Source organism: Mauremys mutica, chromosome 9 (genome assembly GCF_020497125.1).
Source record: "Mauremys mutica isolate MM-2020 ecotype Southern chromosome 9, ASM2049712v1, whole genome shotgun sequence".
Lineage (NCBI taxonomy): Eukaryota > Metazoa > Chordata > Testudines > Geoemydidae > Mauremys > Mauremys mutica.
Window position 1 is genome coordinate 16,879,746 of NC_059080.1, and position 26,948 is coordinate 16,906,693.

General features: G+C 44.9%; 1 protein-coding gene across 3 annotated transcripts in view; it reads left to right on the forward strand.

Annotated features, from left to right (window-relative positions):
• Positions 1 to 25,760, forward strand: part of GAB3 (GRB2 associated binding protein 3) — a 111,751-nt gene extending 85,991 nt beyond the window's left edge. For all 3 annotated transcript variants that reach the window (XM_045031548.1, XM_045031547.1, XM_045031549.1), the window contains 8 exons: positions 4,318 to 4,534; positions 7,094 to 7,569; positions 11,092 to 11,147; positions 12,511 to 12,766; positions 15,759 to 15,840; positions 17,740 to 17,842; positions 19,115 to 19,228; positions 20,306 to 25,760. In XM_045031548.1, the coding sequence (XP_044887483.1) occupies positions 4,318 to 4,534; positions 7,094 to 7,569; positions 11,092 to 11,147; positions 12,511 to 12,766; positions 15,759 to 15,840; positions 17,740 to 17,842; positions 19,115 to 19,228; positions 20,306 to 20,422 (1,421 nt within the window). In that variant the 3' untranslated portion in view covers positions 20,423 to 25,760. The remainder of the gene's footprint in view (positions 1 to 4,317; positions 4,535 to 7,093; positions 7,570 to 11,091; positions 11,148 to 12,510; positions 12,767 to 15,758; positions 15,841 to 17,739; positions 17,843 to 19,114; positions 19,229 to 20,305) is intronic.
• Positions 25,761 to 26,948: the final 1,188 nt, after the last annotated feature.

Consider the following 26,948-nt stretch of genomic DNA (forward strand, 5'->3'; position numbering starts at 1 on the left):
TCATCAGTGCAGTTGACTGTGACTACAATGTATTCCAGACCCAAGAGTCTTTACCAGTGGGACAACTCTGATGCTAAAGGTAGTGAATAGCAGATGGAATTAGTGCCTGTCAATTCTGTGTTTGTATTAATAATCCAGAGAGCCACTGATTTCTCCTTGTTGTGAGTTTTTTTCGGTGCAGTCAGATGGTGACACTGAGATTCCCACAGAATTAGCTCAGTGTATATTTGGGTTGCCACAGCTTAGGATATAGCTCTAAGAATTCAAAGTCTGAATAGCTCAGTTCACCATTTGAGCCTGTAAAGAGAGTCTTGGTGGTAAAACTTCAGGAAAAGTTCTTTAGCTTGTGTGTAATGCTTTGAGCCATCAACGCTACCCAGCAGATGTAATACACTTTAAGAGCCTGATCCTGGAAACACTTACTTTCGGATGTAATGCTTCATGCTGTGAACAGTGCTATTGAAACCATTCGATGCAAAATTCAGGAAAGCACTTAAGCATGTGCCTAAAGTTCAAGTAAATGTAAAAGGCATAGATTTAAGCACATGCTTAAATGCTTTGCTGAATCGGGGCCTAACTGTGTGTAGGATTGGGTCCTAATCCAGCAAGAAGAAATAGTTGTCAGACACAATATTGAAAAGAAAAAAACAAATCCCCAGTAACTCCATTGCTAAACTTTATATAAAGCAGGGGTTCTCAGACTTGGGGTGTGGACCCCTCAGGGGGTCACAAGGTTGTTATAGGGGGGTTGCGAGCTGTCAACCTCCACCCCAAACCCTGTTCTGCCTTCAGCATTTATAATGGTGTTAAATATATTAAAAAGTGTTTTTAATTTATAAGGGGGTGGGGTTGCACTCAAAGTCTTGCTGTGTGAAAGGGGTCACCAGTAAAAAAGTTTGAGAACCATTGATAAAGGTACCAGGACTGGGGCCTTTGATAAGTAGCGGTTTGATTGCTCTGGGCCAGATTTTGCTGGCATTACTTATACTGCGTATGAGTATTATCTTGCTCCCTTAGTCTCACTGAAGTCAGCAGAATATGTTACTACTCAGCATTAGGCTGGCAAATTGTGGCTCTGAATGGGTTTTTATACTCTTAGACTAGATAGTCAATGGAGCTACGCTGCATTTATGCCAGTTGAGGAGCTGGTTTAGAGTCTGCCATGGGTGAAGTGTACTTCTGTGCTCATTATATGGCAGGGGGGTCATTTGTTTGGGGGTTGAGGTGGAAAGTGGGGGTTATCGAACATCAAAGTATACAGGGCCAAATCCTTGCTCTGTCCTTATTGATGTGTTTACACTTATACATTGCATCTATCAACAACTTTCCAGGGGTGTACAAAAATGGAAGCTATACACATTCATCAAATACGTCACAAGAACATTGATGTCAGTTGGAATTGTGTCCAGCGAAGGACTGAGTAAAATCTGAGTAAGGGCCTCAGGATCTAGCCCACAAAGTAAGATCTGGCCCACCTTTTAATGCTGGTTGACCAGGAGATGTCTTCAGGATTTCTAACAGGCAGCCCCTGAAATTGGGACTTTGGAGAAACTGACAAGCTTGCTACTACTGAATCTTGATGCAACAATACTTAGGACCTCGAAAGCATACAGTACTTGTGGAGTTCTGTATTGATCAGTTGCTGTTTTTTGGTGGAATACAGCTGCTTTGATTTATGAAATGTGTAGGTGTTTTGAGACATGTGGTTTGCCCTGGATGGTAAATACCTGCTGATCACGTCAGAGTAACACTAACAATAGGGAAACAATTGGTCGTGGAACAAGATGCACACCATCTGGCGGCCGTAATGGAGTAGTGCAGTATCTTAGGAATTATTTTGGATTCCATTGCTCACCAGTTACTCCGATGAAATCTTATTGCTGGATTACATTCAAAACCCGATAGGGAAAGAGGATAATTCTTTCTTGGATGGCTTTTGTAGCTTCTCTCAGACTTTTTCTCAGATACTTTCAGGAGTTCCCATGTATCTGATCTTTTAGCACAGCCTGTTGGGAGCGGGGGGAGGAGGAATTATGCCAGAACCTCCAGGGAATTGTGTACAAATTCCACGGGGAACTCGCTGTCCCAAAGCTGCTCAGCTACAAATGGGCCCAAACTGCAAATTGGGAGGAGTCAGATTCAGAACGAAACTCCCCCAAAGTTTGGGGAGGATGGGGACTGTATCTAGGTTATGGTTCAGACCCGGCTTTAGGTTGTTCTCCGTTCTTTGATCACTAAGCTATTTACTTCCATGTTCAAACGTACCCAAGGGGTTAAAACACGAAGGACACTGTGTGTGAAGGAGAGACTCTAGCCCTGATCCTGCCCCTTTGAAATCAAAGGGACACACTTTCTGCTCTGGCTGTTTGGTGCTGCTCTGGAGACCTGGTGGGTGGAAACCCAGTGCTGGTATCAAGTTTGTGGAAGCTGCTCCTGCACCAGCCCTGCCATTGGGGATGTGGCGTCTGTCAGCCTGTGGCACCCAGTCTCTCAGGAGTCCCTAACTAATGCTGGGGCCAGATGGCACCCAATAAGGGGGCCCTAACTGTCTCCCTGATGTCCCTGCCTGTGCCCCAAGTAGAGCTCAGGCACAGGGAGAATTGAGCCCAACGCACGCTTTGTCATTGGCTTTAATAGGTGCAGGATCGGGCTCTATAAGAGGAGCAGTCAGGGAACCCACAAGCACATCACATGGGCAGACTGAAAAAGTCACAGCACCCAATCAAAAGAGAAGTCATCATTATACTGGTGGTGCCACATTTTCATTTTCCTATAGGTGCTGCACTGCAAATACCGCCCCTGGGGGGAATTGTAGGTCCTCATAAAGTGGAGGATGACTTTTTTATTTACCTCTAGCCATCATTTCTGAGTGATTTAGACTTGGCTTTAACCCTTTGGAGCCTAGGATTTTTTCCATACAAAATTTTAAAGAGTATTGGGCACATTGTACATGCAGCTGACTGCCACGTGCAAGCATCGGGTTTTGTGCTGGTAATCCCCACTTCCCAAATACCTTGCGGCTCATGGAAAAAGGAGCGTGTGTCTGCTGTGTAAGTAGACTAAGTTGCTGAGCCCCTAACTGTGTGGATCATATTGCAACACATCCCTGGCTCAGGTAGGCTTTGTCCAACATTAAGAGAGACAAGAAGACCGCAAACAAATTCTGCAGTGCAACAAATCTGGATATTCTGCAAGCAGAAAGTAAAGATCAATTTCATCCTCAGAGGTTTGGAGAGTGGGAAGAAAACCCTCTCTAGTCTCCATTAATTTCAAGTGTGTCTCATGGTTCTTTATTTGTGCTAGAGAAGTCTAAAACTGTACTTGATAAAACTGACTGCTCCAGCTAGGTGCTTTCCTCAGAGGAAGTGATTTGTTTTCTTCCCGACCTGAGAGAGGAGTGCAGCAACCGAGTCGGTTAGAAAGGGAGTTTTCAAGGCTTTCAAGGAGAGATGGCTCCAAGCCACAAGATTTGGATGGATCCCCAGTGTTCTGTATTTCAGCAAAGTTTTGATCTAGGGTTCTGGTTCAGGCCATTCAGAGTGAAGGGCAGCCAGAAAGTCTGGATCCAAATCTCCCCAGGGTTTCAGGGGTATTTTAGATCTGAGGTTTTGTTTTAGGCTAATCTCTAGTTTAAGATGATGCTTCCCCGGAACAAAAAGGATCTTCAGGGGCTGTCAGGGCTGGCCTAGGAAGGATCTGCATTCACATGGATGCTGTGAAATGGCTGTTAGGGTGGGATGACTTACGTGTAATGCACGGTACAGTTAAAACTTGAGCGCTCTCCTTCTCTATACTGTGTGCGCAGGGAGCACCGGGTCCAACCTCAGGAACCACTGTGGTAATGACAGGGAGGCTGCCAAGAGGCAGAGGCACGGCATTTTCCTTGGGGATTTCCAAATGCCACCGGCACTTGCTGAATTCAGTTTGTTACGGACACGAACTTGCTTGTGTTTTAGGGCTGCCTTTCAGCGCAGATGTTGGGGTCTGGGTCCTGGCCTGGAATCCCCTGCTCCCTAGTCCTGTTCGCTCTTTCTAGTGAATGTCCATGCAGAGTGGTTGTGGGAAGCGTGATTTTTGGACTCTAATGTCTCTTACTGAGTAAATACTGCACTTCTTAGAACATTACATGAGTTAATGTCTTGGCCTCCTTCCCCAGACACTGTTTATGGGGTAGGGAGGCAGCGTTCCCAGTCAGTATCAACACCTGGTGTGATCTGTGACTGCTCAGTGCTCTTAAGGAATGGGTGGGTGTGCAGCGTTCTCGGGGGAGGAAGGCTGTGCAAATCCATCACAAGGTGCAATCCTGTTCCATTGCAGATTCTGTGGAGAGCCTGTCTCACACCACCTCGTCCCTCCAGCCCTCGCCAGCTGTCTCCACCCATACCTCAAGGATCACAGACCCCTCCTCCTCTGTAGGCAGTGCCACCACAGACGCCTCTACTTCCGAAGAGACCAGGAGTGAGTCGGAGTCAGTCTTCCTCCCCGATTACCTCTTCCTATCAAACTGCGAGACGGGCAAGTTCAATCATATCAGGTAAACTGCAGGTCGTGCTCTAAAGCCATGTTACAGTTGATATGTCTCTCTGCCAATGAGCCACATCCACCATTCCTGCGCTGGACACAGGAAGCAGAGTCGGGGGCAAAGGGGCTTCATTCTACTTGTGTGCCTTCCGTATTCATGTTGCCATGGTGTGCTGCAGCCCCAAGCATAGGTCAGAGCAGCCCTGAGGCTGATTTAACTTACACTGGGCTACAACAGCTCTATAGGGGCCTTTCTGCTGGTGAGACTAGCTGGAGTGCAGCATATTCCAGCCATGACCCTTTCCTCCCAACGTCCCCTTTGTGAGCTGCAAGAGGGTGAGGAGTAGGGCTTTGGCCTGGTTCTGCACCTCCCCCGCCCCCGGATACCCTCTTGCACCAAGGAAATTCCCTGGGGGCTGGTTACAGCCCTTTTACATCCCCAGAGCAGCATGCAGGGGCTGCTGCACTTCTAGAAATATGCTCCAGGGTTTGTATTCCGCTCCACTCGTCCTGAGTCCCTTTGTCCCCCTCCTCTAAATGGTTGAATGAAATCTTAAAGAACCAAGAAAAGCTCAGCTCATTCTGCCCCTTCTGGTTCCAATACCCCAGCATGGCATTAGGGAGCGCTGGGCTTCAGGAAATGGTACTGAGGGTTTGCTGTCCTCCCGGGAGCCAGTACTGAAGTAAGGCCCGGGGGGTGCAGCTAGAGGGCCAGGTGCTCCTAGAGGTGCCATCTCTCAGACAGGATGTAAAACTGGGGTTCTGACCGTCAGTAGCTTTTAAAGGGCCCAGGCACTTTTCCTGAGTTAGGCTGTTAACCTCAGTCTCCAGGACACACTGTAGGTGGGGTAAGAACATTCCTTCCCCCAACTTGACTCTGTGGTTGATACAGTACCCAGCAGTTAGGACTGTTGCTATGTGGTGTTAAACAGTAGCTGCATGTCTCCCTGGAAGTGGTGGTTCTTCAGTGGTGGGTGACATCATTCCTATGTATAGGTCTGTCAAATATAGATACACAATCGCCTGTCCTGCGGGAAGCACTAACGGCTGTGCTGCTCCTTGGGGGCCGTGGAGGAGAAAGCCTCCTACCCCAGGCCTCTGAGTGGCCGCAGTAGTGGTGGTATCTGGCATGTTACCCTTTCACATGCTGAAAGCCTGGTGGACTCCTGTATCTGGGGATCCATCGGCTGCCCATAGCCTGCTCCCAAACCTCTCCATGTGCTGGGGTGCAAGGAGCCCCTGCAGAACTAGCACTGTGCTGAGTCCCCTAATCCTGCCCCCTATATCTTCCAAGTGGAACCTCCTCTGTTCTCTGGGGGTGGGGGGGCTCCGTACCCATGGAGGAGAGGGCAGGGTATAGCCCATAGTACGCTTTTGGGCAGGTAGCATCATTCTTCCATCAGCATTCACTACGCAATGAAAAGTGACACAGGCCTTAGCCAAGGACCATAGTCTCAGTCCTTCCCTGGCTGTCCCGAAAGCCCCCCATGGTTTGGGTTGGAGCAACGAGAAGAGCTGCATGCGTTATTGAAGTAATGTTGTGGAGGCCACTTATCTATAGTCTGGGTGAGTAGATCCTCTTTGGCTACGATGTTGAGGTTGAAACTCCAGTAGCAACGTGACCCAAGAATTGTCTTCCTTGTTCATATATACTACCAGTCACTTTGACAGAAAGGTCAAAACTCCCATTGGCTTCAGTGGGAATAGGATCAGACCCTAGTTGGAATCCTGGCTGCTACTATAGACTGTTAACTGGCTGGTGAACAAGGATTTAGTAAACAGGAAGTAAAAGTGAATGACATGGGTTACTCTGAGCTGTATCCCCAAAGTGCACATTGTCCTGTGGATGAGCATGTACGTAACATCACTTAAGACTTCAGGCATACATCCAAAGCCCAGGACCCCAGCCCAAGGGCCAAGAAGATGTCTGGAGGAGACTATACAAAGTGCCTCATGCAATCCCCCCCATCCTGATAAAAGTGGAAGGGAGGTTCCTCACAGCAGTGGATGTTCTGGTTCCACCCTGGTTTCCCAACATGCTGCCCCACACTGAGTTCAGTCAGAGCAGGTTTCTACCCCACACAGCGTGTGAGCCCGCTGCACGGCCCCCTTATGACCAGTGCCCCCTCGCTGCACAGCTGCACTGCACCACATGCTTTGTAAAGAGACAAAGGGGCTGAATCTGCCACTCCATGGATTGGACCCTTTGTGGAAAATGGCTCCTGCAATATGAGTAAAGACAAACACACACAGCACTCCCAGGGTGGGTGCTTACAATGGGTGAATGAAATTAAATGATCAATGCGCAGTTTCAAAAGTGGGATAGAAAAGCCCAAGTGTGAGGCTGGACTCAAGAACTGACTTAAATCTGATGAGACTGGATTTTGAATTTAGAAACCCAGAAAAGAAAATTGTATGAAGCAGTTGAAGCCTTGGGTTGGCTGTGTTATTGTGGAACAATGGGCATGTATGTGTACCTCTCGTACTGTGTGAACTCATTGGAGTACATACTAGCTCACTTGCAACAGTGGTAGAATGAAGATACAAAATTTGGTCTTTGTCTTCCATCCAGATGTGACAGCTGGTCGAATTCTGACAGATCCCTGGAGCAGACCTCATCAGATGATGTTTTCGTGGATGCCTTGCAGTCTCAACCCTCCCTTCACGTACTGTCATCCAGCAACGGCATTGTGCACCAGGATGGGGGCCAGCCAGCGAATCATGGGATTATACCCAGAAGCATAGACGTTAGCGGGCCGTTCAATGATGTCCTCTCCTCCTCTCCACTCTTAGGGCCTCCTTTAACACCAACCTTTCAGACTGACAAAAGCCAGACTGCGCTGCCCTATGGTGTAACCGAACTGGATATTTTGTCTAACACACCACCACCCCGGCCACCCAAACCAACCCATTTCTCAGACCGGAGCGGGGAGGAGCTATCCAAAGGGGCTCTTCAGAATGGACACGGTGGGATCTGTGGGGCTCAGATTGCCTTGGTGCCGAGAAGAATCTCCTTGTCCAGTTTGGATAATATGCGGCACTGGAAAGGTAACTCTTCCCTTCCCCTCCTGAGCTGTTGAGCCGTGACAGTGTGATCACATCTAGAGAGGTTCTTGTGTCTAAAGCCAAGCGAACGCCTTTGTGAGTGTGCACAGGCTCCTGCTCTGCATGAAGTGGGGTCCAAGTGGCAGTGGTTAGAGGTTGTGCTGCCCACTGAGAGTGGGAGACAAGACTTATGTGTTTTCCTCCTGGTTCTGTGACCTCCTGAGTCACCCTGGGTGAGCCCTGAATGAAGTGGCCAGGATTTCGGCTCCTCTTGAGACCTGGGTGCTAAGAACTTTCGAAAATCTTGCCACAGCATTCAGGTGCCTAAATAGGAGCTAAGAACTTTTCAAACTCAGGCCCTTCTGTGCCTTAGTATCCCCAGCTTCTAGGACCACCGTGCAGCTCAGTCAATCACTGACAGGTGGTTTATAAAGGCCAAGTATCATTGTAACATTGATCGAGGCGGAAGTGGTATCCCTCAGCTACATAAAGCACCTGCTCCTGTATGTGGAATTAACAGTGTAAGTACCAGTCAGCAGACAGCTGTTGTGAGTTTGGTTTGTTAATTACACACACACACACACACACACACACACACACACACACGTATGTATGTGTACACACACACACACACACACACACACACACACACACACCCTACATGTCAATCAATTCCAAGCTCAAACTTCCACTTACATGGCTCTTGGAATTTTTTTCATCCTTAGATGAGTCAAAATTCAGGCTTACTCGAGTTAAGTGCCCCTTTAAGTGCGGCAAAGAGTCCTGTGGCACCTTATAGACTAACAGACGGATTGGAGCATGAGCTTTCGTGGGTGAATACCCACTTCGTCGGATGCAGGGATCCTTTAAGTGCAACATCTCTGCTGCTGCAGGTAGTACACTCCATGGAAGGAGGATGTTTTTTAGCATGTAGAGAGCAAGGGACTGGAAGACAGGAAGAAGCTGGCGATGGGACATAATCCCAGAAGAACCAGTGGCGCCCAGTGTGATATTAAGCGAATCAGCTGATGTCCCTGCATCTCAGTAAGACCTAGCTGGAAAACTGGGAATAAAGCGGGATGCTGTGCTGCCCTGGAGCTGAGCGGGATAATTTCACCCATTCTTGAGACATTGTTTAAAAAGAAAACAAGAAAGGAAGTGTGAGCCATGGTACAGTGTGACCCAAATACAGTTGTATTCTGCAGAGTCTTAGAACAGAATGGGCAGATAAAATGTCTAGTTGGAAACTATCAAATGTATTGTACAGGAGCCATAACTTTCTAAGTGGAGGCAACAACAGGTATTTGTATTCAGCATTATTGATTGGCTTCCTTTATTCTGCAGTTTAAACGGTCACTCGTGCATTGTGCAGAGCCAAGGTGTTTAGCTCTTCTTATTAAACCCAAAGCATGGAGAGTTTTGCCCAGCCCCGTTTATCAGTGTTCAAGCAATTCCTGGAAGCTTTTAGAAGGAACACCCATAGCTGGAAATAGTATTCTTAATAATCAGCTATGATTGAAAGCTGCCTGTGAAATGTTCTGGGTGTGTGTGTGTGTGTGTGTGTCTCACACACATACACAATCTGGCTGGAGACAGTTACTATATCTCCGTTCTAATTTACACTGAAGTGCATTTCAGAGGATTAAGTGCCCAAATGTCATATTCTGTGGATGTGCTGCAAGGTTATCTCAGCCTGACAGGAGGCAGCAATGAATTAATAAGCGTTGCTTCTTATTTTTATACCCCAACTTTTGGGGTATAAAAATAAAGTATAAAAATACTATTTCTGACTTTTAAATACAAGTGTGAATCAAAATTGAGACATGCAAAAGACATACAAATGGTCCAGCTGCTTCTCGCCGGTTGAGAAGGCGAGGTGAGCACACCCCTGGTGAGTTGTCTGTTCGTAGGCTTTATCTACACGTACAAGTTGTACTCCTTTAAATATCCCAGTATAGATAAAGCAGTACAACCCCCTCGTGTGAACTCAGTTGTACAGTATAAAGATGCTTTATGCCAGTGTAGTTTATTCCCGTATGGGAAGGGGACTAATCTATGCTGGTCTAAGGCCCTTTTATAGTGGTAAAATGGTATGCACACTAGAGCTTGTATCAGTATAACTATTTTGGTAAAAAATAGCTCCCCTAATCAACACAGTCATACAAGTACAAAATCTGCGTGTAACTGAGAAAGTACAGGTAGCTAATAACAGCTGTCTAGAAAGCTGTTTATTTTGGGTACCAATGATACAGTTTCATTCAATCTTGTCATCTTTATATTGTCCATTACACTGTTATCACTACAAAAAAAAATACCCCACTACGAGATAGAACTCTACATCAGGCCGATTGTATCATACGCCATTATATACTATTTACCCTCATGGAATTTTTTTATGGTATTCCAGAGAAAAGCTCTACAGGATCTCAGTAGGGAAATGGCCCATTTCTCCATTTATAGATGTTTTCTACAAAGGGAAAAGGATGGACAGTTTAAGCATAGGGAGAAAAATAAGGGTTTGAGTGGAAAGAGGCAGCCATTTGCCCTCCCACTCTCTGAGTTACTTTTTTTCTTCTGTAAACAAACTCCCCAAAAGCAAATGGCAATATACAGCCATAGCTTTAGAGCTAAATCTGACCCAGCTAACAGAATCTGCTACCCAGTCCCACTACTGCTCCACAGATACACTACCTCTGTCCACCATGCAATGGAAACAATCACACGAGTTCTGTCCAGCAGCTGATCAACACTGAATACATTTTACAACCTCTTTTGCCTCTGTTTTGAAAAGAAAACCTATTAAGAACCAAAAAGAAAACACTATAAGTATCATAAGCCAAATTTGCCCTAGCAGGCATTGTGACAGAGACCTTTTCACTTGTTGGGGAGGTGGATTTATTCTAAACCACTGGTGTGTTATGATTGTTCATCATTAACACATACACATACTTCTCCTCTCATAGTGCATACTAGCATGTATTCCATCTATAAATAATTTGCACTTCCCTAGTGCCTTAGATCTGAGGATGTCAGAGCACTTTACAAGCAATAATGAATGAAGCTTCCCAGCGCCCCTTTGTGGTATAATTGTCCCCATTTTACAGATGGGGAAGTTAAGATATAGGAAAGTCCAAAGGTTATACAACAAGTTGCTGACCGAACAGGAATTAAATCTCCTATCTCCTGACTTCTTTTCCCATAGACAAGAATCTTACACTTTATCTAGATGTGATTAGAGAAAACTCAGAATAGGTTTATAGGTGTGTGCTGACTGTTTCTTGTTTTCAATGTGCTTAAAACTAATATAGCATTATAAGTAGCCCACTCATAGAATTATAGAGAGTTATTTTTGATCTCGTATTTCATCAGGTTTTCCCAATTCAGGAAGACTAACAAGATATTTCATGAGCTTTAGAAAGTCATAATTATTTTAATGCCATATGCCTTGCTCCAGAATTATATCCTTCAGCTTCCATTCCCCTTTTGCTTATTACATTGTTAATCATTGTGGGTATTTTTTTTCAGCCGGCATGGAAGGAAGCTCTCTCAGAAGTCGAGATAAGAGGCTTAGTTTGAATTTGGTACGTACTCTATTTGCATATATTTAAACACTGGCACAAAACAGACTAAAGCACTAAAGTTAATTGTCTTGTGACCTGATGCTCTGTTACTCCTCTCCTGTGCTCAGCACAGGAATGGAAGAGGAGGGCACAGGTGACTATATCACAGTTGCACCTCCTATATTCTGGAGCGTGTGGCGGCTTTCCCAGCCCCGCTGTAAGTTAGAGAAGCCTCACACTAGGGTACTAGGGTTTTTCATAGCCCCTTACGGGATCCCTCTTAACATGTTGGGCAGGCCCCCTCCTGACACTCCTAGAACACCGCTTCTCTCCCATCAGACACCCCCTACGCTGCAGGCCTGGAGACAGAGCTGAACATGTAGGTCAGCTCTTCACAGGGGCCCTTGCACTAAGGGGTGTTTCCTGGGGTCCATTTCCATGTTAAGGGGATAGGTCACAACCGAGAATGGAGTCCATGTGTTGCAAGTTTCTGTATCACTTTGGAGTCATGCGGGTTACCTCCTTTTGGGGACCCGTTAACTGTCCCAACCCTCAAAATCCCCTATAATGTGGTGACCCAGTTTTTGACTACAGAGAATTAGCGGACGCTGGTCAGTGTTGATGTGAAAACACATTAGGCAGTGACGTTCCCACCAGGTGTTCCCTCCCCCTAGAGCTGATCATGCTGCCTCTGCCTCACCAGTCCAGAGAGCCTGAGAGCCAGAACTGGATTCTCCCAAATGGGAAGGCCCTATGCTGCCTCTAGGCTGCTAGGCCAGATGCAGGCTCTGTTGTCTTTGATGGACGCCATGTTTTTCTCACATTTGAAATTGATCTTACCCGATCTGTAGTCAGTGTCTCTTGATACACAACCAGCATTAACTTGTGTGACATGAATCTCCAGGATTAATCCTCAGCTATCCAAGGCAATCCCTGTGCATGTGTCTCTGCACTCAGAGCTCTCACCTTTGCAAAGGAATAACTCACCAGATGATTGACATGTGAAAGTGCTCATTACATTATAAGCCTCCTTTCATTCTGTGGCTCAGATTTGCTGCTGGTGTAGGCAAGTGCTCTTCCTTGGAAGTCAGTAGATTTGAACCGGCTTATGCCAACAGTTCATTTATGCCCACGTTTCCAGCAATCATGGGCCTCAGCTGCCAAGTTCAGATCTGAACTTTTCCAAAGTTGGCATGGATGTCTGTCTTGGTAGTTTTGGCTCCTGCCATTCCAGAGATAGGCCACCCCAAAAGTTCAGATGGAGGTGTTCAAGCATGGGGTTTAGTTCAGGCTAATTTGTAGCAATGTCTGAATTAGCCTTGCTTGAGTATTAGAGTTGTTCAGCTGACTGGAATGCTCTTTGTTTTCCTTCTCCTTTCGGAAGCCGTGTCGATTCACCCCGCTCTACTCTTCAGCATCGGACAATACAGAGGACAGCTATGTACCCATGCACCCCAGCACCTCTCCACCCATCCCAGGACCAGATTGCTCACCCGATGGCTACACTCCCATGAGCCCAAGCTCAGCGACCTTTACCTTTCCTGTAGTCACCAATGACAAACTCTCCAGCCCGCTGCCGGAACTTCCCACAGACCTGGAACCACCTCCAGTGAATCGAGATCTCAAGCCCCGTAGGAAATGTAAGGCATTAGACCAATCTAGTAAGCAATTCAAAGCTAAGGTACATTGCTATCACTGACCACTAACTTCCATGTCATGGCACCTGGCATCCAGGGCATCACAAAGCACTTCACATACTATAGATGCAGCCAGCTCTAGGGTGGAAGATGGTAGCCAATAGCCTTGAGGGGAAAACTTTTTTGGCCAAGATCACGTGGGCAAACCTCTTATCTCATTAAAAGTGCCATGGAATTAAAAAAAAAAAACAAGATAGTATCCACTCTGCTGGGATGCTGAAGATCCTAGGAGAAAGATCCTAGTGCAATAACCTGCTATGTACTGGCTGTGTTAAATTTGGGGTATGCTGAATGACATGCTTTAATCTAGTGGCCCCCAAACTGTGGAGCATGCCCCCTTGTTTGGGAGTGGGGCACGGCAGGACTCGCTCTGTCCCCAGCTCTGCTCCAGCCTCACCCCCAGCTGTGGCCTCGGTTCTGGGCTCACAGGCTGGCCTCTGGCTCCTGGCCCAACCGCAGCTCCAGACACAGCCCCAACCGCAGCCCTGGACCTGGCCCCGACCGTAACCCCACTCCCAACCCCAGATCCCGACCACAGTTCCCCGGGGGTTGGGGAGGTAGACAGGACTAATGTCCTTCCACTGATTTGGTGAAAGGGAAATTTTTTTCCCCAAGCCCCATGCCACCTCCAAATCCTCTGTGATTCATACACATTTGGAGGATCCACCCGGAGACAAAATCCATCTTCGCAGAAGCCCTCTGTCTCTGCACAGTCCCTTGGACCTTCTAGCTCCCTGGGGGCTCCTGGAGGAACTAAGCTGCCCCTGGAACGATCCTTGGTTGGGGAGGAGAGAATTCCACAGCACTGTTGGGAAAGCACTGCAGGTTACACTCCTTTGTCATGGGGGCTGGGGAGGCCGGTGGAGAATCTGGTGGAGACCTACAGGCTCACTCTCTCTTCCCACAAATGGAGCTGGAACCCCAACAGAGAACCCATACAGAGGGGCTTCCACTGGGTGAGGGGGAGGGAGGAGCATACCGTGGAAGTGGCACTTCCCATTTCCACACACCCTCAACCTGGGATCAGGAAGTGCAAGCTCACGTCCCCTGTCAGAAGCAGAGGGGAGTTTGGGGGCATAAGCTCCTTAGACTACAAGTGGTTTACTTATTGGACCAAACCCTGCTTGCCTTACTCATACTCCTTATGGGCCTGCTTTCATGAGAGGATGAGCACGATTTGGCCCATTAAGTAGACAAGAGAAGAGGAAAAATTCATTTCTATTCCCACAGCCTGTGCCACAGGGATCCAAAATATGTGATATTTCTCGTTCACCCAGCTACATTAAGCTGCTTAATATGCACACACTCGAGCGTTCTGCCTGTTTGTTGGAACACCACAGGATTTGTGCGATGTTCTGGAGTGGACTGAAGGGTTTTATACTCCTTCCTGAGTTAGCACCCGTGGATAAGCTAAATTCCAATGTGGAACTCGTCCATCTCTCCCTGAGTGGCACTCGGCATTGTCGTAGAACAAGTGCTAGATGTCGTTTCCATGTAGAAAATGTGGAGAAACCTGGTGAAATGGGAGAGGTTGGCTCAGGGGAAAGGTAAAGCTATGGCTTTCACTTCTGGTTGCTGGTTCAAATGCAGCCCAGGAGGCTATTGATAGAAATTTGTTACTGCCTCAGGCTTGCTTAGTGACCTAGGTTAAACGAGTTGAAGGCCTCAGTCCATTTCCCCGTGGAGAGATGTTCACAACACAGAAAGCACCACCACACTTGGCACCCCTATGGGCACCAACCGTCTCAGAAGACAGGCCAAGGGTTGGCTGGACCTGGACACTGAAGTAGCCCCTCCCCTGTGGAGACATCACTTGCTGACCCGGGTTCAGGCGTGTTCCCGGTCATTCTGGAAAGTCTGCTCTCCTGCTGCCCATCATGTTTAGCTCCTTGTTTTAGGAGCCACAGAGGACTTTAGTCGCCAAGGCAGATTTAAATGGTCCATTTATTCCACAAGATTTCCTGAGTATAATCTCGCACAAATGCTAGGCTGTATAACCTTGTTTGTTACAATAGTGCCTAGGTGCCAACAACGAATAGGGCGTCATTGTGCGAAGCACTATACAAACGCAGGAGTAGACTGTCGCTGCCTGAAGAGCTTACGGTCTAAACCAGGGGTAGGCAACCTATGGCACGTGTGCCGAAGGCGGCACGCAAGATGATTTTCAGTGGCACTCACGCTGCCCGGGTCCTGGCCACCGGTCCAGGGGCTCTGCATTTTAATTTAATTTTAAATGAAGGTTCTAAAACATTTAAAAAACCTTATTTACTTTACATACAACAATAGTTTAGTTATATATTATAGACTTATAGAAAGAGACCTTCTAAAAAGGTTAAAATGTATTACTGGCACGCGAAACCTTAAATTAGAGTGAATAAATGAAGACTCAGCACACCACTTCTGAAAGGTTGCTGACCCCTGGTCTAAACACCCAGCACAGATGCAAGGCGATGAAGGGGTAGAGCACACAAGCAAAGTGAATAATGTGATGGCAGCAAATTACATGTTAGTTCCAGGACTTTTGGGAGGGTGGGATGGAGGGTTTAGTTAGGCAGCAACCAGCTAAATAGGAAAGGAAGGGAGATGAGGGGAACAGGACAGGGCAGAAGGGGTAAGAGGGGCAGGTCTGGAGTGAAGCTGAGGTGAAGAGACACAGAGAGTTGGAGCAAACAGCCATTCAGCACAAGGCAGAGTAGGTCCAGTGAGAAAAGTGGAAAGTTCTCTGAGCATCTGAACGTTCCTGCTTTGGCTGCTTCTGCCTCTACCAGCTGGAGTTTCTGGCTGGTTCCTCTCTGCAGTTTTTTCACCAAGGCCACGTGGGGGGCCACCACCTGGCTTCTGGCGCCCCCAGAGTTGGGGGAGGTGTCTCCCATTTATTTATGTTGGAGCCATTAATAAATCCTGCTTTTAAAATTCCTGTTGTACCCATTTGCAGCACGACCCCCTCCGCTGGATCTGAGAAACCTCTCCACAATCCGGGAACACGCTACCTTGACCAGGATGTGGACTGTGCCTTAGTAAGTGGATGAGAAACCTGACATTGAAACCTCTTAAGCATGAGCATTGTGAAATGGAGTTATAAATAACTTATCACATTCCGCAAGAAATAGTTTGTTGGCAAAGTCTATAAACAAACATGCTATGCAAATTCCATGGGACTCCTGCCAGCATTTTACAGGCTTTTGCTGCCATAAAAAAAGGCTCCTTTTAAAGACAGACACAGTGCACTCCCTTCAGACTGTGCCGTGAGAAATTCTGTGGTTTGGATCTCTTGCAAATTAGCACTACCTCAAAGCCTAAATTGTCTCTTGTGAAACCTCCTTATGTAACTTTTTAGAAGGCTGGAGCTAATCTGTTCTCTGGTACAGCTGCCATAATGTTAGCCCTCACGCCTTCTAATATTTTTCCAGAGGAGAGCAGACATCTTTGTTCTTGAAGATTAAGATGGCAAAGGGAAAACGAACCTGATTTAAGGCCTGGCTGGCCTGATGACCTGGGGCTAACGTTCTGTGCTGCCATACTGAAATGGAGACTCGATTCTTGCTCCTCATTTAATGTCACTGCAAACCAGTTGTGGGGTGGAGGGAATGCCTCAGGTCACTCTCCCCCAAATGATGACAAAGCCACAGTATCAGTGTGTCCCAAAGGGAGTCACAGCCAGGAATTCTTAGCTGGTAGGATCGAAGCAATGACATGAGATGAAGCATGCAGGCCACAGGCAATGGTGGCAGTAAGTTCTCAGAGCTGATGGGGAAAGTTGGAAGGGGTTTGCCAGTTTCCCCTTGAAAATACCTGGGTGAGCAGAGAATTCTCACAAGCCTTCCTGTGTGGATCCTTTTACTGCCTGGCACTTTAACAGTGGCATGCCAAACACTGCCTTTTTAGCTAACGTGGCAGGTACTCAGAGGAAGGGCTTGCTCTCTTGGGAGAAGTTGACACAGTCTGCCAGGGCCAGGTAATCTGGTGCCAGCAATCAGAATCTTCCCCAGGCTTCCAGGTTAGCAGTTAAACACTGGCTAACCCCTGAGGTGCTGTGTACTTGGCATATTGGGCAATCCCACAAGTTCAGTGCTGCCTCATGAACGTCCCTGCTAGCGTGCCATGGTTAATGAACTCTGACACATTCAACTGCTATACAAGGTCTGCAGGGAAGAGGAGCATTGAGGAGTTCATTCATTGTAAGCTAAATATCAAGTTTTTTTCTATTAAACAAGCCAAACAAGAGTTTAAATGACCAAATGTGCTCAGAACAAATAAAGTGAAAACCAAAGGGATAACTGTTTGGATTAAATTGTTTATGCCATGTGAAGTACACAGCTAATCTCTGGTTAACTAGCCATATTGGCCAAACTGCAGTAATTTAGTGATGATTTGCAGTAGGTTTGAATTACATTATACAGACTGCTTCTGACAGTTAGATTAGCAGCTACATTTTTCTTTTAAAAGAACTGAGTTGCAGACAGCTCCAAAGCACAGATAACATGTGTTTGTACTGCATTCAAAGCCAGCCAAGTTGTTTTGCAGGCAGCTACAGTAGCTGATTAATTCATTTCAATCTCAGAAATGGTGGTACCCATACAACAAAGTAACTGCTCCATCAGCGCATATGACACAGATGAATGTCTGCCTCCATTTGCGTTCCTTGCTGGAGAATTGCTCTGATATCTCCTGCTTTCTGTCCTGCCATAGCTGCCAAACTTTTATAGTGTCAAGATAAATCCCAGAAAATCCACCAGAAATGTTGTTGATGTAACTGTAACATGCTTTATAGCTAAAAAACATTTTTGGATGGCCTCTCCATTAAGGCTTCAGAATTAGGGTGAGTTTATTCGCCATATGGGCCATGTCAGACTTTGGCTTCTTTTCAGAGCATCTGTTAGATGCTTCCTTAACCTCTCCTGTGTTTTTCTTCCTAGCAATCGAACGAGCTTTATCTCTCCAGATAGAGACGGTATTAATTCAGCAAGAATATTTGGCAATTCAGTTTCCGGAGAAGAGGAAGAAAGTTACATTCAAATGGTAATCTTCATTTTCACGCAGCTATCCTGTGCTCTATTCTGCTCTGTCACATGCCCTGAGAATTCTGAAGCTCATTTTCTAAGAAAAATGTTCAGCAGGTTTGTCCTTTGCCCTCTTTAAAAAAAAAAAATCAAATGGTTTTAAACTAAAGACACTGGGTCTGATTTACAAAGAGATAAGGGAAGCCTTTTTTCTGCTATGCAGATCTCAGCTGTTCACCCCACAAGCTGTTGCGGAGCAGTTCCAAGAGATCACTGGGATCAGGCATATTTACATGAGAACTCATTAAAGGCAAAGGAAAACTAAGTCCTTTCACCTTTTACAAGGGCCCCCTGCAGAATCTCCTAGGAAATGACAGACAATCTTCAGTGCACTTCCTAAAGGAACACACACAATGTTGTATAGAAAGAGAACTCCTATTAAAGTCTTAGTTGCATTAACCCTACTTCCCATTACATAAAACAAAAACGTTGTGGCTTCCTTTTCTTCATTAATTCTTTGGCCATGTTTAGAAATAGGCCAGAACCTAATCCCCTTCGAATTTCAGGTGGGAATTGATCTAGAATTCCTAGATCTGAACCAGCTGTGGCAGATTTGGTTCCAAATCCAAAGCCCGAAGGGGCCAGCTTTCCACTGCCAGTTTGGGAATGATTGCACAAAGAGTTTACACAGTTGGCTGCTCCAAACAGAAATCTTACCTCCTCACTCCAGACTAAACCTGAAGCTGATCTGAACCTACACAATAGCTACTCAGCTCAGCTCTAGTGATAATCACACTCCAATTGTATTGTTCAAAAAGCTAAAACCTTTAACATGTTTGTCATCGTCTGTGACTCTCCATTTTGATATGCAATTGACAGAGATGAATCAGAACCATTTATCCATACCTCCCAGAACTTCAATGGCTTAGATGAAATGGGATCCAGATGTAAGCCATCCCAGGTTTTGGTTTTGCAAAACAAAATCCTTACTGATGTTTTGCTAAACCTGAATGAAAATCACCCCCGCCCCATTTTGCCCATATTACTGTAATTACCCCAAATCAGAGTTCCTGAATTTCTTTGTACAGTCACGTAATTAGACATTGCTAGGATCTTGCAATTAGTTGATGAATGCATCCCCTGACATACTATACAAATGTGGGCCAGAGCTCTCCTTCTTTGCTTACTGCTGGATTAGGAGTAATACTAAACAGTCTGGTCTTTTTCCTTTTAGGATCATGATTTAAGGGTTTTGAATTACTCTTTAAAAGTTTCTCTCATTCCTCAACAGGAGCACAGCCAGGCAACATCTCCATGCAGTGGTGCTTTCCCATGGTCAAGGAAGTCCAACCTTGATTACTTAGCATTGGATTTTAATTCCGCTTCCCCATCCCCTGTACAAAAGGTAAGAATCATTTATGCAGATACCACCCTTTTTTGTACATCCTGGTGTCTCTCTCTGATGGAGGCAAACAGACAGAGATTCTCACTTCTGGGCAGCCTCAACAGAATGAAATCTGTCATGCTCTTCCAGCTGATTGCATCCATAACAGGCTCAACATGAATATACTGGTAACGTGATAAAACCACAATTAAAGTTATTACAGTGGTGCCAGTATCATGCTGTAATATGAATGGAATCACATTAGGCATAGTGGCTCCACTGGAATATACAGTAGTAAGAATATATGGGAAAATTTATAGGTGCTTGCAGGAATTCGGCAAGCTCTCTTTTCATTCTCAAAAGAAACACGGTTTCCCACAAAACTTTCCTGCCAATTTTCCCACAAATCCCATCTGCAGTAACTTTCTGTGACGTGAGTATGACTAACAGCAGGGTCACAGGAAGACATTATAGGAGATCTTGTTACACGGCAAAAATATGTATTAATATTATTTATGTCATTGCAGAAGTGTCTTAGATTCTTTAGACACAGCCAAAAGATAAGATCTCTGCTGCTCCAAAGAACTTACAATTTAAATAGACAATGGTGGACAAAGAAGAAATACAGTGAAAGCAAATAAATTTACTGTGAAGTGTAGAGACTATCCTGATAGATTGCTGAGTTTTTGTTTTACATCATTTCAATCATCAGTTTTGCTCATATATCTTTGAGGGGATTGACGTGATGCTTGCTAGGCCTCCTTTAATTTAAACCCTCCTATGGTTAAAATTTACACAGGTCATCAGTGTAGCAGGATCTTACTAAAGGCAAGAGAATAATTATCCTTGCTCTGGGATGGAGTTAGCCCATACAGAGTGTTTCCATATCTCACTATGCTGGGCAGGGTGACAAGGTGACAGATGGATAATTCTATCTAAAGCGGACTGCAAAGCAATGCTCTTGTCAGCTGATGTTACTTCAAGGTGAAACGAAATGACCAGGAAAAAAAGAAAAGGAGGAATAGAAAACAAAACCAGTTTTACTAGCATCCATGTTCTCTCTAATATAAAACAATTGTTTCTTCGTCTGTCCTACAGAAACCTTTTCTCTCGGAAGAGCAGAGAGTAGACTATGTCCAGGTAGATGAACAGAAGACTCAAGCCCTACAGAACACTAAACAGGAATGGACAGATGTGAGGCAATCTAAAGTTTAAAGGAGGAAGGGTTGGGGTTTGGTTTTTTGCACTGGAACAACATTGTTAACCAAACAGCTGTAACAGCAGAGTTCAAAGGCAGACAGAGTGTAAGATCCTGGTGATCTCTAGAGGAATGACATTTTTAAGGAAAAACCTTCAAGTTCAGCTGGAAAGACTATGTTGAATGAGTGGTTTATAAGATTATTAAAGTATCACCTTAGTCTTCTTTGCCACCCCTTGCAAGCAAGTTGCATGGTACAGTTTTATGGCCTGATTGTGGGAGCCACACATTTAATGGTAACAAATGCCACTACATGTTGCATTTATCTATTTAACCCCGCCTTCTCCCTGTATTAGGTAACTCCTTGTTGCTAAGGCTGTTTTTTGATATTCTACAAATACTGCAGGTGCTAAGGCTGCTTATAGATTCTGATATCAGACAGGTGTTGGTGATTATTCGACCAAGGGCTAAAATACTGAAATAATAAAAAGCAGAACATTTTAATATATATATAGTGCTTAAGCAAACAGAATTTTGGAGAATATTTCACCCCCCCCCCAGATATAATGTCTGACTTTGAGTGACACTGTTAGAGACTATAAATAGGTCTTTGCACTGATGGAACTGGAATGCGTGGTAGTCAGCACCCCGACTGACGTTCATCATATTGAGTTTCTTCTTTCTGTTGCGGTTCACGTCATCACCTTTTCCGTCCAATTGCTCCCGATGTTTTCTCTCTCGTGTGAGGACTTTCTTCAGCACAACACAGCAGCTCCTCTGACAGGAAGCTGCTGACACACAATTCTTTGCTGACCGAAAAATAAAAAAAGGAAGACTCTGCAAGTCTTGGAAATCCTGGCAAAATATCAAAACTGTTTTTGTCCGAACTGCAAAAGAAGAAATGCAAATGAAATTCCTGATAACGGTGATCGACCCCACCTGAGTGTTTTGTTAGCCTCATCCTAGCAAATGAGATAATTAGGAAACACAGTCTTAGTCGGGCACTCAGGTAATAATGAGGGAAGGAGCATTGTTAGGCAAGCAACTCTGCCTATGTAAAACAGCCACTTAATACACTTCAACAATGTCAAGACATGTATTCAGGAAGCTTATCTCCTTTGGTGTTTATTATGGGGACAATCTCAGGATCAGATAAGTGTATGTTTTATAATGTATTTAACTTTGTGAATTTGCTGAAAATCCTTATTTCAAGATGTGCACAGGCAGTTCAAATCAAGAAAGTGCAGCACCCTCCAGCTATCCCATTGGGTTCAGTCTTGAAGTCTTTACTTATGCAAGAGATCCCACTGGCTTTACCGGGACTACTCTTGGGAGCAAGGACCTCAGAATCAGGAACTTTATGAAGGATTTTCCTTCATGCTGGATCCAAATTCACATTCCTCCTCCTCATCCCTGCTGATATCACACTATGTTACTGTAAATTATTGACATCCAAAAAATGCTGAATTACCAAACTGGGATTAGAAAAAATGTTGTTTATGTCAAAGAAATGACTCTGACATCCTTTCAAGCTTCTGTCGTATGTTTCATGCATCCCTTATTTTGTATTATTGTCACACATTTGGGCCCATAGGAAGATTGAAAGCGATGACTACCTGATTCTCACTGTACCGCTAGAAGAGGGCAGCTTAGCTGATGAAAACATCATTTTCTCCTACCTCAAGATAGCTGAAGTGTTTGTAGTTCTTGCTACTTCATCAGAGCAAGACACATTTGTGACTCTGCGATGAATGTTTGCTCAGTTTTGCTAGTGAGAATGACAGGGTTTACCCGTGCATTTATTGACTTGGGGGCAAATCACACATCCCAGTCTGCAGGCACCAAGTGTCATGGATTAGAGCTGTTTGGAAAATGGGGTGTTTCTGCCTTCTGCGGAAAATGTTGACTCTCCCTCCCCCCCAAAAATGGCTGAAGAATGCCAATTTTGCCCAGAAAAGTATAGACAAAAGCTCAATATTTTCTGCAGAAAGCTCACTTCTAGTGAAAATTTTTAATTTTGTTGAAAACCCAATTTTCTGTTGATAAACAGATTAGAAAAAGGGAAATCTTCAACCAGCTTTATCCGGGATGCAGTTTTGCTGCACGAGAGGCAGGATTCAGGGAGCCTGCCTGTGCTCAGTGGTACAGAGCACACTTCTGCGGAGGCTGGCACGGAGGTTTGCCTTCCTGCCCAAAAGCATTCCCTTTATTTTGAGGAGGTAGGCAAGATAGCAGCCTGTGTCTATTGGGCTATGCAAATGATCAGTGGCTGAATGTGCTTTGTGCGTACTGAAATACTGACAAGGAAACACAAGACCAGGTGAGCTTTACAGCAAGACAACAGAACCCTAAGGAGCAGGGAGAGGTACAAGTCACAGCAGGCGCTACCCTAGAAGTGGGAATTAAATTGCATTACGCTGCCTTGGCCCCCAAATGCTTAGTGATAGCAAGGTAGCGTCTCAGTCATTTTAAATTAAAACTTTAATAAAAAACATTCTGTGTTTTACTGGAATATGTTCTTCCATGATGTAAAAAATACTCTGGAGCAGAAAAATACAAAGTCAAAAGTTTTAAGGAAAAATAGAGGGGGGCTGTTTTTCCCCACTGTTCTTCTTTGAAATATTTAAACTTTGGCAGATGCGCTGAAGGGTCACTGAGGAGTCTAGAAGGTGTCTTTTCTGTCAGTGTTTCTGAGAGATGGGCCTGAACCATAAACCTGGATCTGAATATCCCTGAATGTGGGTCTATATCTAGTGTCAATGTACCTCCTGCCTGCCACTGGTGCCACAGCCTGACCCTGCAGTTGTTGATCAAACAAGGCCGTGCTGCTTTTAACCTTCACTTTTTATCCAGAAACTAACTTTTCCCCCCATGATCCAGTGTAGCAATCCATTTCCCCAGGTCTATGTGGTAACTCTCATTGGCATTAACGTGTGGGTATAATGTGGGGAAGTGCAAGCAACTGAGTTTGGGTTTTGGTGAAAGTTAAAAGCAGTGCTGAGTGCACCTTGATCACAATGAAATGTGTCTTTGCAAACAAGTGGGTTTTTCCTTTTTACTCAAATGGAGAATTCTACAATGTGACAAACTAGAGTAATGGTGTTATTTTTCAGTACACTTGTGTGTTAACCAGTTATTGTTCAAGGTTTCAGTCTGAATACAGTTGCACTCCCTTGTAGATCAGCTATTCCATCATAGAATATCAGGAGAAAAACGGTATTACAGTGAAAGAAGGAGCCTGTATTTATTTAAACACACTCATCACTGACCCTCAGCCAAAAAGGAGAAAGAAACTGAAAAGCACCTGGAAATGGATTTATCTTTTAACAGTGACACATCTTAAGTCTCTAAGGTGCCACAAGGACTTCTCATTGTTTTTACATCTGAAAATGTTAGCTTGTCTGAGAATCCTTCTTTAGTACTAATTAGTGAATCAGCCAAACCGCAGCTTATTGAAGCACAGAATGCATCCTTCCTTAACCGGGGCCTAATTCTTTATTATTTAGTTATTTTTATTTATTTATTTTTTTAAAAAACAATAAAGAATAGAGATGAAGAGGGAGGTGTGGCCCTCGGTGAGGCAGTCTAGCTAACAGCAACTGCGGCTGTAGTTTCTTTTTAAATTGTCTTTTGGGGGGAATCTGCTTAAGGCATGGTCCAGCATGCGTCCTTCAGCAGTGCCTTATCCAACCACTCTTTTTTATTTAAGCCAGAGGGAAGCATTAGACAACTCTAATACTTTTGTTTAATTATAAATGTAGCTTGGTTCAGTGGAGCATTCAGATGAAACTCAGTAGCATGGCAAAGTGAAAAGTAAACAAGGAAAGTGGTTTTAGTCCATGTGTTTCTCATGAGAAATCCACGTGGTTGGAATGTTATGTTGATCAGTTGGATTTTCCCAAACTATTGGGGACACAGCCGATTTATGAGCGAGAGCTTTAATGCCTACTCATCGGAAAAAGGAAGACTGTTTCCCCTGGTGTCTTCCTTTGCTATACCTTAAAGAGGCAGGATCCCATCTAACCAGGCACTCGGTGCTCTGAAGAATCTGCCATCCCATTTGTAAATCTTTGTTAGCGTGAGCTGATCTGCCTCTGGGAATAGCAGCCTGATACAGAATGGACCGTACGATTCTAACTTTTTAGTGCAGGTATTTGGGCCAGACCCCGCTGTTTTTACTCAGACAAAACTTCCCCTGACCTCAGTAAAGATGGCAGATTTGAACTGTTGTTTCTTAATTTCTGTGAGTATGTCTGCACTGCAGCTGGGAGGTGTGGGCAGACAGGCTCTTGCTAGCTCGCTAAAATAGCAGTGTGGAACTGACGGCAGCTGAGGTTAGCCATCGGAACCCGGACCCGGGGGCAAATGGCCTTGGACTTGGGCAGCTAACCTGAGCTGCTGCCCATGCCGTAGCTTCCACACTGCTGTTTTTAGTGTGCTGCCTCAAGCTGAGCTAGCACAGGTCTGTCTACCTTTGCTGGGAATCACACCTCCCAGCTGCAGCATAGACAACCCCTGTATGCTACAATACAACACGGTGCTAATTCAACAAAGCACTTGAGCCCCTGCTTAATCACATGCTTAAGGCCTTTGCTGATCTGGGAGGGATTTAAGTACTTGCTTAAAATTAAGCACATGCTTAAATTCTTTTTCCTGAGTGGGGCGTAAGCCATATTCTGCAGTCTGTATGTGATTTGCGCAAGGGTTTTGCAGAACCCCAGGACCCTTTTGCTCAGAAGGATAAAATATATTTTTCACTTATTTCTAAGGGCACCATCACATGCAACAGCATTAATTACATTAGAGGCAGAAATGAGCATTATAACTGAAAAATCTCAACATGTTTCTAACTCAAGATCGGTGTTTTCAATCAGTTCACTTCAGCCAGGGGTAGCGCTCCCTCTCTTCACTGTTGCTAGCGCTGTAATAGATGTGGGGTTTGGAACTGCATTCATTTTAAATAATTCAGTGATTTAGTAATTAAAAGACCATCAGATGCTGTGATCAGAAGAAGTGCAGGGCAATGCCTTTTCTTTATTCCCCTGTTCTGCAGAATTCCTCAGGTTAAAAAAAAAAAAGTCACCAAAATAACAGACTTTTTCAATTTCAAAGCCAGAGTATTTGTTGTTCTAATAATAAATAAATAAATGAAGTCTTGTGCAAACAAAGCATTACACTTTGTATATGTAAATCTTTGGAAAAGCATTAAAACAGTCATCTCTGGTATGAAGGATTAAAAGTCATTAAACAGAGGGGAGTGACTCTGTCTTCCTGCTGTTTCATTGTGATGTTTGTTGTATATATTTGCACATTAAACTGTGTTCCTTTTTTCTAATAAACTAAGATAAAATCTAATCTTGATCTTTAGTGATTTTGATGATCTAGACTGCTCACAGAAGTATTCCCCTTCCACTTTTTTAATTCATTCTCTTAAACACTCTTTCTTCCTATTAGCATGTGAAAGGTTCATGGTAAATTCCATGTATGTGTCTTCTGTCTGCAAACTGATTTTGTGCAACAACGTATCAGAAATATCATTTGCTGGTGGTTTGGGATGTGTCAGTTAGAAGAGAGTGGTGGTGGGTAGGTCCTAGATCTAATCTTGGCTCCAACACTGACTTCTCTTGGTGACTGTGGTAAGTCACTTGGGCCCAGATCCTCAAGGTTACTTAGGCTAGGTCTACAGTGGGGGGGGGGCGGGGGGAGTCGACCTAAGTTACCCAACTTCAGCTGAAGTCGGCGTATCTTAGGTCGATTTACCTGGCCATGAGGACGGCGGCGAGTCAACTGCTGCCGCTCCCCCATCAACTCCGCTTCCACCTCTTGCACATGGTGGAGTTCCGGAGTCGACGGCAGAGCGATTGGGGATTGATTTTATCGCGTCTACACTATCACACCAATCCGGCGGGTAGTGTAGACATACCCTCAGGCAGCTAACTCCCACTGAAATCACTTAAACACCTTTAATTCCTATTGATTTCAGTGGGAGTCAGGTGCCCAAATACCTTTGAGGTCCTGGGTCATAGCCTCTCAGCCTCAGTTTCTGCACCTTTAACATGTGGCTAATACCAACCAAATGGGTGTCGTGCACACAAATTAACTGCTTGTAAATGCTTTGAAGTTCAAGTGAGGCATGCACTTTGATGGATCGCGGCCTAATTAGAAAGTGTGGTTATTATTTGGGCTGATCTTGCAATCAATTGGTGCTCAGCACTCCTGTTGATTTTAATGGGATTTCCACACACAAAATGCTGGCAAGATTGGGATCATTGTAACATACATATCTCAGCAGCACTGAGGCCAAAACAAGATACGGTCCAAGCGGCCCAACATTAGCATCCCTTTTAAATAGTCACAAGTGATGAGAAGGTCTGGAAAATATTTTACTGGCTACTTAAAGCTCCTGTTATTTTGAGAAGTGTAGGTCCTTGCTAGATACGCACTGTGCTGTTGATAAGAGGGACGGACTATGAGAGCTGAGAGTGATGTTGATGAAAACTCAGGTACGTGTGCCAAGGAGTCATATAAACAGTTGTCAGACTG